The 15,427-nt window shown below is 40.9% G+C and overlaps 1 protein-coding gene across 2 annotated transcripts in view; it reads right to left on the bottom strand.

Moving 5' to 3' along the window:
* Positions 1-15,427, bottom strand: part of PDE11A (phosphodiesterase 11A) — a 415,741-nt gene that overhangs the window by 69,752 nt on the left and 330,562 nt on the right. For both annotated transcript variants that reach the window (XM_029225505.1, XM_029225506.1), the window contains one exon: positions 2,162-2,271. In XM_029225505.1, coding sequence (XP_029081338.1) covers positions 2,162-2,271 — 110 coding nt within the window. The remainder of the gene's footprint in view (positions 1-2,161; positions 2,272-15,427) is intronic.

Genomic DNA, 15,427 nt, shown 5'->3' with positions numbered 1-15,427 from the left:
GGGGCTGGGCAGCAGGTGGGTGGAGGTCCAGCGAGAAGGATAAAACGTGGAGCAAAAGAACAGGAGAGAACACGTCCAGCGAAGCCTGGGGCAGGAGGAGAGAGGCCTTGAAGCAAACTGAGAAGAAAGACTAGAAAGGTGGAGGGAAGGTGTTCCTCTCCCAGACAAAGGAAGAGAGAGAGCTCTAGGAAGGAGGAAGAGCTCTAGTGGCAAAATGTGTCTCATAGCAAGAAGGGTCAAGAAAGAAGGACAGTAAGAGTGTCCAACAGCTTTGGGACAAGGGGTTGTTCATTGGTGGCACTACTGAGGGCCGCTCCCCTAGTGGGCAGAACTGGAAGCCACGTGGGAGGGAAGTGAAGACAAGGAACAGACAACTTTCCAAGAAGATTGGCTGGAAAGGAAAGAAGAGAAATAGAGCAGAAGCTCGACGGAGAAGCGAGATGGAGGTGGGGTTTTTCAGGATGGGGGACAACTGTTCATATTGTTAGGATGCTGAGAGCCAGTAGACAGGGGAAGGAAGATACGGGGTAGAGAAAGGAAGATTGATGGAGCAAGGTCCCAGAGGAGGGAGGGAGAAAGGATCCAAGGCCGAGGTAGAAGGATTAGCCTCACATATGAGGAAGGACAGCCCTTTCACTGAGATAGAAGGAAAGGATGGGGCCAGACAGATAAGTTTGTTCGTGGCAGGGGAGGAAATTGAGGGAGTTCTCGATTGATGGCCTCAATTTTCTCAGTGAAGGAGGAAGCAAGGTGATCTGCTGAGTGGCGTGGGGGAGGGGGGTAGAACGGGAGGTGGTTTAGGAAGAGAGAGCATTTGGTACCTATAACCGCTGACAACAGTGGGGGACGGAACTGGCTAGGGACCCAGAAAGATTGGTGGGAAGTACTAAGCACCTAGCCGAGTTGGGAGAATATATATTGGGTATGCCCTAAACTCACAACTGTGACACTTTCTCCCAAAGCCTTTAAAAGTCTAGACAGAAGAGCAAGAAATTAAATTGCTAGATTGAGCCAGGGCTGAGTTTTTGCAGAGTGACTGTCACAGAAAGGTAAGAGGGTCAAGAAATTATAGGACATGGAGAAGAGCAGTTTGAAGTGATGGGCTACTGCATTCAAGGCAGATAGAGGGACACAAAATCAACATTCATCTGTGAGATCAGGAGCAGATAGAAGGGCCCAGGACCCCAAGGCCTCAGTAGGTAGGTGTTTTGGGGAACAAAACAAGTGACGAGCTGAAAGGCACCAGTTGACACACAGTGGGCTGCTGGGGTTTCAGATTATAGAGGCAGACCTGCTCCACAGGCTTGGAAATTGGTCATCTGACAGCTGATCTTACCTCTTTCTTGAAGCTTTCCTTAGTCCCTCCATCCCCAAACGTTTTTCTCTAGCCTCTGAAGTCTCATATCAATTTGTTTGCAGACAGGTAGTAAAAAGCACATTAAACTGTAACCTCAATATGAGAGCCAGGAGACCTGGGTTTTGGTCTTATCTCCAGCACCCATAAGTTCTGTAGCCTTGGCCACATTGTGAGCCACCAAGCAATGACTATCTGAACCAGTCCTACTTGCTTAAGGACAGATTATTTTGTCCATGAGCATTACGTGCCTCACATCACCTGTATTGGTGGAATTCCTTTGTTTGTTTCCCACCGTTCTGTAGGATGAGGCCTGGCAGGACCAGGGACCCTCTGCCTTCTGTGTCACTCTATTTCACTGCGGTTTCTACATACCCAACATCAAAAGAACCTGGAAGAAATTCTATTGAGGAAGGAAGAGATCTTTTGCTTCATAAAATTTCAACTTTTATTTTAATAGCCTCAAAACCAGCTTGCAAGAGTAGCAAATCCAAGAAACTTATAATGCCATGAAGGCAGACATTCTGGGAGAAAAAAAAATAGACCTTTTAAAATCTGAGCTTTGTTATCTGACTGAGGTCAGCAGAGACAGACCAAATCAACAAGCATGACATGAAGGGCAAATTTGCAATTAAAAGAAGAATAAGGCATTATAAAGATGGATGAGCCCTGTTGACACACGCACCCAAGCCTGCGTGGCCTTGGCCTCGGATGCCAGAAATTAATGCTTTACTCTTTAGCATTCGTCACCTTTGGCTCAGAACAGAAAGGCAAATGCATTAAAATAACAACAATTAGAACACTTACTTAGCTTGGAAGGCATTGTTGGTTCCCCTGTGGTCGAGGTCATGACACAGGCATCCCACAATCACCGCTAAAATTTCCACCTCGGTCAGAATCTCTTGAAACCCGGCGGTCTGGGAAGATGGGAAAACGGCAAGAGTCACTGCTCAGGGCAGGCAGGATGGATAAGGCTCGTCTGCTGAGCAGCCATCAGCTCTGTTTTCATACCCACGTCATTCAAGGGAATGATTAACTGCCACCCCTTGTGGGTGAGTTGGGTGGTCAGTTGCACAGCCCAGGGTCCCCAAGGTAATGAATTAGCTTCACTGGCTGGCACACCAGGACAGAGTTCAGACTCTTTTGTTCCCTCTTTGAAGAAGAGGCTGTGCTGTCCAGATACAGTGACAGTTTGGCAAAGGCCCAGAGCAAAATGCGTTTTGTGATTCGACATTTCAAAATGATGAGCATCTAGGGGTAGGGGGGAGAAGGGGCTGTGAATTTAGAGAATGCTATATCCACCAGATGCCATTCAAATGAAAGCAGGCAAAAGAAAACCCCCCTTTAAAACATATATATATTAAAAGAAGCAACTTAGAAGTACTCAAACTATTACATGATGATATTTTAGCAGTTATCTTGTAAAAATCTTAATTCATATTAGCTTGGAGAACAGATTAAATTTATACGGATAGCAAGGCAGTGAGTGTCTTGAAAACTACAATTTGGCAGGGGATTAGGCAACCTAGAATGAGGATCAGGTGCAGTATCCATTACATGGAATACTTTTTCTATTACCCTCTGGTAGCTTGCTCATGAAATGCATAGGTGTGGTGTAATATCTTTGGGGAGCAGTGTGATGTAATTATATAATCAGGAGCCCAAATGGTTCTCTGGTTCCTGCTGTCCTTTCATTAGTTTAGAAGAGAAAGTGAACTTATGGAAAAGCAGGTCTATGTATTTTCTTGATCTAAGGCCTTTATGTCTCCCCCTTTTACTTTGTAAGTCTCCCATTTCATTACTTGTTAAAATCTTTATCAGAGGGCAGGAGGAGGGGAAAGGTAGAGTTAAAATTGCTTCCCTTTGCACGCGTGTTTTTTCTCCACATCTAACATCACTAGCTAGTATCCTAAGGCACTTCTCTTAGACCAATGAACACTTTGTTTTTTAGTTAATTATGTTTTTATTGCAGAAATAACTGAATGATAAAGTTTCTGTGTTGACAATTTTAAAAGATTGAGTTGGGTCCACTGATACACTTAGAAATATGTATAATTTCATTTGCATAGCAAATGGGAATGTTAATAAATTATCTGGGGAGGATAAAGTAGCCCATATTAAAGCTGTGTGTGCCCTTCATTTTAAAATTTGGAGCTGGCTGTTGGCTTTAAGTTAATTTTATTCTATTTAAGACATTACCTGTAATAGTTTTTAAAAATTCAAGTTGTAGTAAGAGACTTAGAACCAAAAACAATGGTCCCTCATCCTTCCCCTATCATGATTCCCAAAGACAACCACCTTCAGTTTTCTTTTTTATCTAATTTGGTAGGTATTTTCCTCCATATTTCTGTATAATAGACACATATTATTAGCACTTGGTTATTCATCCTTCCTGTGTGCCCAACACTGTCCTAAAAGAATTACAACCGTTTAACTTACTTAATTCTCATAACAGACCTGTGATGTAGGAATTTTATTATCCACCAGTTCAGGTGAGGTAACTGAGGCACAAAGAAACTTATGTGCCCTGGGTCTCAGACAGTGCCTACCTGATTGTCACTCTAAATATTATTTGCTGCGGAGCCAGTTAAGTATCCAGCTATTGTTTCCTTTGTTATGTAAATGTTTTCATTTCCTGGAGTTAAGATTTCTTTGAACATCTAAGTCGACTCACATCCTGTACAACTCTCCAGTCACACCTTTTATTAGATCCCTTCCTGTCCCAGGGACTCCCTGCTTTGGCCTGCTGCTGTTCTTTGGTCTGGATTCTCTGTCTGCTGTCAGCTTCTCCCTCCTGGGGTTGGTCTCTTATCTCCTGCATCCCACATCTCTCTCTTTCCTTGTTTTTCTCTCTCAGTTTGCGGGAACACATCTGCCAGTGGCTTCATGAGAAAGGGTGTTAATATTTCTTTTACACCTAGGAAGTTGATTTTTTTGAGGCTTCGCATGACTGAAATGTCTTTAATCTATTCTTCTACTCAATTGTTGGCTTGCCTAACAATTCTGGGTTGCAACATTTTCAGTCAGAATTTCGAAGGACTGCTCTATTGCTTCCTAACTTCCAAAGTTGCTTTTGGGAAGTATAAATCATTCTTATTCCTAATCCTTTGAATGGTACTTGATCTTCTCTCTTTTAGAATCCTCTATGCCTGGGGTTTGCCAGTTTCACAAAAATCTGCTTTGGTTTGGGACTTTTTCCCCATCACTGCTTGATAAACGCTTTCAATCTGAAGGCTCATCGTCTTCAGTATAATGTTCTTGTAATCTTTTTTTTTTCTTAATAATTTCTACTTCACTATTTTTTCTGTCCTATTTGGCGCTACAATTGGTTGGAAATTGGATTTCTTGTATTGATTTCCTTCTTTTCTTTTTTCTTTTTTTTTAAACATCTTTATTGGAGTATAATTGCTTTACAATGGTGTGTTAGTTTCTGCTTTATAACAAAGTGAATCAGTTATACATATACATATGTTCCCATATCTCTTCCCTCTTGTGTCTCCCTCCCTCCCACCCTCCCTATCCCACCACTCTAGGTGCTCACAAAGCACCGAGCTGATCTTCCTGTGCTATGTGGCTGCTTCCCACTAGCTATCTGTTTTACATTTGGTAGTGTATATATGTCCATGCTACTCTCTCACTTCGTCCCAGCTTACCCTTCCCCCTCCCCGTGTCCTCAAGTCCATTCTCTATGTCTGTGTCTTTATTCCTGTCCTGCCCCTAGGTTCTTCAGAACCTTTTGTTTTTTTTTTTAGATTCCATATATATGTGTTAGCATACAGTATTTGTTTTTCTCTTTCAGACTTACTTCACTCTGTATGACAGACTCTAGGTCCATCCACCTCACTACAAATAACTCAATTTCGTTTCTTTTTATGGCTGAGTATTATTCCATTGTATATATGTGCTACATCTTCTTTATCCATTCATCTGTCAATGGACACTTAGGTTGCTTCCATGTCCTGGCTATTGTAAATAGAGCTGCAATGAACATTGTGGTACAATTTCCTTATTTTCTTGTCTCTTCTTTCCCATTGCCCATATTGACTTTTCTCCCCTTACTTTCCAGGAATAATAATATTTTAAATTTATAAGCATTTTCCTGTCCGCTGCTCCTTTTCTAATAGCATGCTATTCTTCTCTCATGGATGCACTATGGTTTCTTTTTCTTTTCTTTTTTTTTTTTTTTGCGGTACGCGGGCCTCTCACTGTTGTGGCCTCTCCCGTTGCGGAGCACAGGCTCCGGACACGCAGGCTCAGTGGCCATGGCTACGGGCCCAGCCGCTCCGCGGCATGTGGGATCTTCCCGGACCAGGGCACGAACCCGTGTCCCCTGCATCGGCAGGTGGACTTTCAACCACTGCGCCACCAGGGAAGCCCTGGTCTCTTCTTTTGAAGATATTAATTATAATTCCTTGAAATTCTCTTCTGTTCCCTGAATTGTCTGTTTCCTCTGAACTCCTTGTCTCTGTATTTGGTGGTTTCCTCAAATGCCTGATATCCTTGGTAGTCTACTTACTCATGGAAGAGTAAAGCACTGCTACGCTCGCCACACACGCACACTTGGGGATGGTGTCTGTAGATGGCAAACCTCATCCCAGGGTGAGCACACGGCCAGCTGGTCCTGCTGCAGGTCCCCATGTGTCAGTATCTAAACTCACTTCCTCTGGACTTTCCAATCTCGTGCTTGGTAATGGCGTGAGCACAGGTGTTGGCATTCTGAGAAAAGAGTATGTAGCTTCTCACCTTTGAGGATATAGACTTTCACTTCATTCTCTTACTTTCAAAGTGCAGCTCACGCTAACTTTTCTTTAACTGGTATCCCCAAGTCTGGGGTTCAGGTTCTTCGGCAAATACGCTGGCTTCCTGAATAGATGGGGGAAGAGTAGTTCTCTGACTACATGGAGAGGGGATGGAGACTTGGGGACTCAGTGTTTTCATTACCCCCTCCCTCCTGCTCGCCCCATGTTTGTGGTATCTGATGCCTCTGGTTCTTGTGCTTTGACAGCTCCTGGGGGGACATTGTTTCTCAGGTGTACTCCTTCCTCCACTCTCTCCCCCTGAAGGCACTTGGGTTGGACCTTCCTCTTCTTTGTTAATCTACGAACCATCCTCCCTCTTGTTCTCCTTGTTGTTTTGGGATAATTTTTGAAAGGATGAGGGGATATAATTGTCTTTCTCTGTCATTTCTGTCACCTTGAAAAGGTAAGTCAGTTTCGTTGGGTTTGGATCTTGCTACTACTAAGTAAATCCTAAAAGTCCCTCAAGTATGAAATAATTATCCGTGATACTCTGGAAATCAGTGTTGTAAACACAATGACAATGCACTGAAATTTAGAGAGATTGTTGCCTGTGAAAATGCTACTGTTCAGAACTAGCTGATGAATTAGAACAGTAAGAATAGAGGTGGGATAATGTCAAAATAAGGTAATTCAGCTAGAAATTTAATTGGAAGATAAAATCGAATGCCATCTAATAGACTCACGTTCAGAATCCCGAATCACTGTTACGCCATTGATTATCACGCATTGTATGATATGACGGACTATGTTTTGCTGTAAGGTTCTATGCAGCCACTCCTGCCGCCCCCACTACCCCGTCCCTTCTTGGAAACCCAGCATCTAGCTCTTAAACTATTTGTATCATCGATACTTTTGAGAGTTTAATAAAAGCCACGGACCTTCTCCTCCGAAATTACTCTATGATTTTATGGTGTTCAAAGAACATGGAGCCCACCCCTGGATCCTTGGAATAAAGAATACCTGAAGTACAGCACACACACCATCACACGAAACATATTTACCTCTCTTGACTGTGGTGCCTGAGTTACTGAAGCAGCGCCTATCTCTTGACTGTGACTTAAAGCTGCCTGGTAAGTGGTTTCTGAGAATCGTCATGCCTGAAAAGTATCCACCTGCCACTAAGTGTCCATTTGCCCCTCCCCACCTTCATCCATCTTCTTTCTAGTCCTATCCATTCTGACCTACACTTTACACACACTGAGGAGAAAAAGTCAACTGCCACTGAAGACAATATACTTTCAACAGAGAACAGAGTGGCAGTAGGAAGTATATTTTAATGTGTTTCTCCTATGCTTAATTCTATTTTATTTTCAAATAAAATGATATATTTGCTGCTCCTGATCCAATAATTATGGGTTTTATTGACCACTACTTTATTCTATCCTCTCACCTGTATTCCCCCATGGTCCATATCAGAAATATATAGGTATATGGTAAAGCAGTGAATACCATATACCTAAGTAAAGAGATAGCCATGGCATATAGAGCTAGTTCCCATGTCACCCTCTCCAGAAAAGCCTGTGACTACCCTCTGAGCAGGTCTCCTGTGACAGTCCTTCACTGGGTTAAATGTATACTGGGATAACCTTATTCCCAGCCATTAGAGCATATAATCACTGGAACGCCAAAGGACCCAAACAATAAGATTGATTTGAAGGGTTTCTTAAACTACCCAGTAGTTTCCTATCACTTAGTCAACATAAAATTTAAACCAGTGAGGATGTGCATCAAAATATTACCAGTAGTGGGATCACAGATGACTTAAAATTTTTTCCTTTGTGCCCAAAATTTCCATAAACAATGTTTATTCATTAGAATACATATACATTATGTGTGTGTAAGTAAATTCTTTTTTGTTTTAGAAGTAAGCCCGTGTTTCATCAACATGTCCTACCTTGGAATAAAACAGTGACATCCTGAAAAGTGTCCATTCATTCATTTATTCATTGAGCAAATGTTGATTCAGCATTTACTCCATTGCAGGCTGGAACGGAGAGCTAAGGAAGACAGGTGCATCTGGCCCTTGTTGCGCATATAGTCTGGTCATGCCTTGTGCCAACCAGAACAGTGCCATGGAGCACCCTTTTCTAGTGAGAAACTCTCCCAACATCAGTTGCAATTTGTCGCAGAAAGTGATGGTGAGAGTGGCTAACTCCTGCTTTGTTTCTGGAGACGGTGCATCATGGTCTGCACGCCCGTTGTCATGTATGCAGCTATGGTGCGGGAATCTGAGAAACTGATGCCAGAAATTCTGCCTTCACGTTTCTTTTTGAACTTGGCTATCAGAGGTACTGAATGACGAGGAATTTCCTGGATAATCCTGTTGATTCTGAGATCTGGCAGATGGCGGACTAAGAGGGAGAGAATCCGGTGATATACTGGAAATTCCTAACGGTCCCAGAAATTCCAAACCGAAAAAGGTCCTTGGCTCCAAATGCTCCTCCATGGATGCTGGCAACCGGCACTGCAGTGGAGCCTTCCACGGATTGGCTGAGGTTAAGAGAGAGCATGATGGGCTTTTGTAGAGCTTTTCTTCTCCCCTTCATCTTTCTCTTTCCTTGGATTAGAAGAGCAAAGAAGACTGCTCAGGCCATTCCAAGAGGTTTGGAAGAACATAGTTTCTCAAGGAAGTGCCTTCTCTAGAAGAATCTGCACACCATATCCCTAATCGTGTCATCATGTCTCAACTGATCTAAACATGACTTCATACCTTAGAAGTGATTAGAGCTTGGGGCCGAAAGGTAGCATTTAGAGAAGCATCATTTAATTCCTGGTGTTTCTTAATTTCTGGTATGCAGTGTTGCAGGGGCCCTGTCTGGGGCCTTTGTTTGGTATATTATTAAAATCAAATTTACTGTAGCCAAATAATGCTCGTTGAGGGTTTCATTGTAAATGCCACATACAAAGTGTGTTGGTCTTCTAAAGAAAGTCCCAAACTACAATGCTGATGGCTGGTCCAGCTGTGCTAGGCCATCCTTCACATGTGGTGTCTATCAGTGAAACTTAGATCTCCTAACAAGGACGGAAGGTTCTGTGAGAAGGGTGCCTCCGTCACCCTCCCAACTCAGCCCATATCCCAGCTGACTGGATCAGAGTGGATCAGAGTAGTAAGAGCATTAAGCCCGCAAGTTTGGGCTTCATGGGCATTTACAGCAAGTCCAGCGTGCTTTATTTTGGGATCTATTTTTTTGCTTCAAGATGGAATGGCCACCTTTCAACATGTAAATCCTGGGGGCAGGCTGATGGATACCAACCTATTCAATTTGCTCCAAAGCAGTGATTTTAGGCAGAGGACTTTCTCAAGCTTTAACATAGAAGTAGATTTCATTTGCTTACCAAGAGTGCTATGAACAAATTTATGCTTAATGCCATATCCTATCTTCCTTTTAAAAAAGATCCTGTCTTTGCCAACCACAGATAGTGGGTAATGAAAACACAAGGGGGAGAAGAACAGATATTCACACAAGCGCAACCTTCCATTGCAGGAAAAAACCCTACTGGACAAACCATAGCATCTAGATTTAACGGTCATACTCCCTTGGTGTTTACAGATATGTTTGTCTGCCAATATTTGGGTCTGCTAGGCTGAAAACAAGGCACTTCAGTCCCATTTTCAGGTCCACACTCCAGAACCTTACCAGCTGTTAGGGGACCACCAACCACCAGCACCATGTTTACATGTCTCCTTCACAAAAGCATGCGATAACAACACAAACCAGTTGTAGTCTGTCTGATTTCCACAGGAGTCGGATAGTTTTGATCAAATTTGCTTCTCTTTCTTCTCAAGATATTAGTCAATTATTGATTTGGCATTAATTAAATACTGATTTAAGTCCACAATAATCCTTTCCTTATCAAGCTCAGAGTTGGGAAGACCTTACAGTCTACACTTACGTACTTTCTTTTACAACCAGAAGCTCCTGAAGGCACTTATTATCAAATTGCAAAATCTAAGTCATGTTTTGGACACAACTTGTCTCTGATTCTCAAATGATATTGCAAATGCTTGTAAGTCTCAGAATGGCAAGGCAGCAAAACTGGTACAAGTATGTATGTTTGAGTAGATGATGCATGAATTATAAAAAATGAATTGATTGTAATCAATTTTATTTAGTTATTTTTTAACCACCTCCTTGACTTAATTTTTAACCTACTTGTTACCCTAATTTTATAAAATCATCTATTTTGTAAAGTTAAAAGCATATGAAAAATAGAATTCTGTATTGAGCCCCCATGTACTCATTACCTAACTTCAGGAGGAAGCCATGTTCTGCTGTCTTGTTTCAGCTACCTCTTCACATGCACGGTTTTGTTTGTTTGCTAGAATATTTCAAGGCAAAAACCTCTGGCATCTGTCAATACTCTTTATTTCATTCTCAAGAGGTCTTGATGTGGTCAAATAAAAATCAGTCAATATATCTCTGCTCTCATATTTCGATAAAATGTGTGAAAGCAAATAAACAGTAAAAGGAAAATTTCAGAGTAACTATCTTAAGACTTTAAAAATTGAGGTTTTTCCTTCAATTTAGATAATACAAAAAACAAAGCTACATGTATGTAGCATGCATACTGTATTTCAAAAAGAGACAAAAGAAAAACCATATTAGATTCTTAAGGACTCAGTTTGTAATACTAAGAATATATGCGCTTTATGATTTTTTGGATAAAGATAGCATGTTTTTTCATGTTTAGAAATATGGTTTATATTTTATGATAAATTGCGAGTGAATTGAATATAACATGCGATGTGTGAGCACAGAAAATGAAGCACATCACCTGGTGCACATTAATTGTGCAGACAGACTGTCCTCTCCAAGTGCCACAAAAAAGCGAGGTTGATGAATTTCAAGAATATGAGGCCTCTTCAAAACTTACCCAAATTTTTATTACGCATCATTGAGCTAAAATTAAACACGAGACTAGTGAAAAAAAACTTAAAAGTTCCCAGCTTGACACTCTTAGGTGCCAAGTTTCAGCCTCAAGAAGGTGCCGCTACTAAGTCATAAACCATGAAAAATGACTGGGGCTCTACTCCTGGGTCTCCCTGACCTGGAGGATTTGGCTGGCATCATAAAATACAGAGTGACAGATTAAGCAGTTTACCAACACCGTAAAAATCTCAGGAATAAATTCACTGTAATCAAAAATCCTATATTGTAACTAGGCAGCCCCAGCCCTGAAACCACATACATTTCCTGACAAGCCTGTGTCCATGGACAAGAGCTTATATTCTCCCCGAAACAACGGCACGATTATGTTCATACACTTTTACAGTTTATGTGTCCTAAGAAAAATACTCAGCTCTGGCTGATGGTGCGGGAGAATTTATTTTCACTAGAAAGGGAATGACCCATAACTCACGAATGGCAGCGCTTAAAGTGAGTTATGGAGGGTACTCTCCTGTGTGAGGAAATGGATTGCATTATCCTTCTGCCCAATTGTTTGTTTGATTATTAGCACACCAGGTTCTTAAGTATGTGCGGCTTTGCCTTTTTCCTTTTGTAAAATAAGTGTGGAAAAAGGGAATGTCAGCTAGAAGCATGGGGTACCTCACTGGAGCTCTGAGAGGTGGCCAGAGAGAATAAAAATAGAACCCTTCTTAAATGATTAAAAGCCAGAGTCTTAAATGTAATTTAAACACAGTATTCAAATTGATTAGCTCCATAGTGCCCAGTGCTGGTATTCTGCAAAAGCATTAAAAATCACTCCTTTCCTAAATTAAAAATTTGCCTTCTTTGGAGTTACACTGGAATTCAAGATATACCTACATGATGATTAAAGAATTGGTATTTCTTACATACAGATTTTATTGTATTATTCTGATAATGCTGCTATTTATTTTAAAGTAAATATAACTAGTTACTACTTACAAGGAAATGCGATGTAAAGTGATGTTTGATGATAATAAATACGATTATTGTTTGTTACTTTGTTACTGTGAGTTACAGAACAAGACCGTAGATCTCTTTGTACCTTCCAACGTTAGGATCTACAAAGAAACTAGATTTCCGTCAAGATTAGGATCCTGGTTATTGAGCAACAATATTTTATTTGAAAATTCAACTGGTTCTGCCCTTCTCTGGGTTGGAAGGGGAGGGAGAATTACAACTGTGCTTCTAAGATCTCCTTCCAGAAGGAATTTTCTACCTCAAAAATCAAGGACTTCAATGCAAACGGCAGACAGAGGACAGCACATTATCCTCAAGCTAGTGAACAGGAAGGATTTTTCTTCCTAAACGTCCCTTCTGCTCTGTAGTTTGAATTATCAATAAAACGACTTGGCTTATCTCTGAAAATAACCTTGTTGACAACCCAAATATGGACTTAAACGCGCTACCTCCACATTTAAGATTTAAGAAGCCCCCAGTAAATGTCAGGAGGTGTCAATGTGCTTGCTGCGATACTTGGTTATTATTAGTGTTTAACTGCAATTCCCAACCAGCACCAGGCCGCCAGCACCACCATAAATTTTAATGTGATCATGTGCTCGTCTCTTTTCATATCCAGTGAATTCTACAAGATCATAATATTCTATATGAACCCCAGCTGAACCTTAGTGTGATAGGAAGGAAGAACAAGATTTCTAGCAATGATAGCTGTTCATCATTTTATAGTTTTTTGAAAAACTGGACACTGAGCAGCACGGGTCCCTGAATAATATGACCCTAAACTGAATCCACTCATTCAGTGAATCTTTATTGAGCCCTACAGGATACTGGGCATGGCCCAAAGTGCTAATGAGTACATTTATGGGATAGTGAAGAATACTGACTCTTAAGGAAACCTGTTTTTCCCCCTGGAGAATCTGTCAGAGCTCATACATCATTTATAAAACCGAAAAACGCCCCTGCAACCTTGGCATCACCACATGCCTTTTTATTTGACAGAATACAAACAAAAGCGTGGTCGGTTCCTGTATCTGGTCTACATTGTGCATGTAAGAAATGTGTTTATCGTCTTTCACTATGTATGTGCTTGCTGGAATATTTATTCTACAAGCTTCTATAAATAAAGAAAATTTGTATAATTATTCTTGATCTATCTGCAGTTTTTATTCCCTGTTTTAACCACAAATAGTAACTGGCACTGCAGACTGCATTTATCCAAGGAATTAAAAATATTTGGTAAATTTTAACTACCTAAATATCTCTTTAGAAGCAAAGAATAAGATTGAAGCTTTCATTTTAATATTTGGAATTTCAGGCCAGAGGCTTGTAATAATTTAATAAGTCATTAACAGGATTCCCAGTGAACTAAATTTCCAATTTAGTTGCCTATCCTACAATGCAGTTTGTTCTTTTTATTTTTAATTTCTAAAGGAACAAAACCTCTTTGTTACCTAGACATGAGGTGGAATACTTCTGCAAAACATGATTCTGAATGAATTCATTCATTCATTCATGAATAACTTTATATTCTGTGTCTGAAATTATTTTAGGGTTAAAGGTTGGGAAGCCGGTTCTTATATGTATAATTTGCTCTGTTGTACATCGTGTCATAGTTTGCTCATCAATGACACACAAATGTGCATCTTCCCATTCCCAGAGACAATGGGCTTGGAAAAATACACACCCACAGATGTTAGACACATGGAGAGTGCCATACTATTCACACTAATAGCTCTGCGGGCAAGGAGGCAGCCCTAATACAGGTCCATCTTGATAGGAGGGGCTCTTTTCGGCACACTGGCTTTGTTGGTGTCTCTTTTAAGAAAAGAGTGTGGCGTGTGTGTCTCAGTATTTCTTGCCTTAGAAGAAAAGAAGCATTTTCAGGGAATGTTGGTAAGGTTTCCGCCCCCCCCCACCCTTCTTTCCAGGCAACTGGCTGGGAAACTTTGCCTTGGAGTGCCATCTAGAGGAAAATTTCGTGCACATGTGCCATGCTTTCTTGGCTTTGTGACTCAGGCTGAATGAATGAATCCAGGGGTTAATGTATGATGATTTTTTACTTTCATTTTTTGGTTCTAACTCAACACATGCAAATGGAATATGGGATAACTAGAATGTAAATAAAATCACTGATGAGAACAAAACAGTGAAAGACCCTAACAGTCTTCAGGAGTACCTGAAGCATTAGTGCCCACTCATGGAGAAAAGTAGGTTATCATTTTGCCTACTTTGCCTACTGAGGTCGTATTCCAGAAGTTAGAATTGATGAGGGAATTAAGTTCACTTTTTCTTCCCTGATCAAGTAATATTTGTTATTTCTATAATTATTTTCTTAGTGAAAAAATTCTGATTGACCAGGCTGCCCATGGTCAAGTTGGAGAGGAGACTGCTTGTGTTAGGGACAAACAAAAGTTGACATTTTCAACCTACTGTAACCCTTAGTCAAGTTCAGCAACATTTAATGAGCAGAAAATAATATCTTTTCCAGATGTGGCTCTTCTATTCAATGTGAGGGAGAAAAAAATAACATTCACCAATGTATTTTCCCCAAAGTCATGTTTTTATTTTGCAACCTCTGCCCACCCTACTCCCCAGCCCCAGCCCCACCCCCGACCAGGAGAACTTTAAGAGTGAATTCTTCTCTTTTAGAGCTAGTATTAATACGAAAACAAAACCCAGACTTTCTCAAACAGTGATACTCTTCAAGGTTGCTGAGCGGACTTGCAAAAACAACTATACCCTTGAAATATTTTGGCAGTAAGAGTACCTCCATTGTGGTTGACATAGTTTGAGAGTTCTGCTGTCTTCAATTTCTCGAAAAGGATCAAGATTGTCCATATTGTGGAAACATTTACCGAAGAAAACTGGGTGTGGATTCCATTTTCTCCTAAGTGTCCACCTGACCCCGAAGCTCTTGCCAGCTTCCCCCATCCCAACTATTTTAAGGCTTGTCGTAAAATCTATTTCTGCTTTTGACATCTCCAATCCTTTGTTGAACAAGGTTCCCGCTTACTTATTTTGGGAATTCACCACAAATCCATATGTTTTCCAAAATAACAGGTTAATAATTTCTTTATTAAATGTCCTCTGTGAGCCATGTACATAAACTCTACACACAGAAAGTTATTCCTTGTCTACTGAGATCTGATATGGAAAAGCAAGACGAAAGCGTTTTTGTTTTTGTTTTTTTCATGTAATTTTGGCACTTCAGCAATTAAGGCTCACAGCTCAAAGCATCTTCCTTCCTCACTTGGCTGCTTTCATGGTGTATGTTACAGCGAAATGGGGCCAGTCCAGTTTTTCCAGGTTATTCTCCTTGCTCCTTAAGCAGTTTAAGGACCCAAAAAACAAGTCCTTGAGTATAACAATGAAGACATTTTGGTCTC

Source organism: Monodon monoceros, unplaced genomic scaffold (assembly GCF_005190385.1).
Source record: "Monodon monoceros isolate NGI ecotype Baffin Bay Population unplaced genomic scaffold, NGI_Narwhal_1 Super_Scaffold_16, whole genome shotgun sequence".
NCBI lineage: Eukaryota > Metazoa > Chordata > Mammalia > Artiodactyla > Monodontidae > Monodon > Monodon monoceros.
This window is presented reverse-complemented; position numbering and strand designations above follow the sequence as displayed.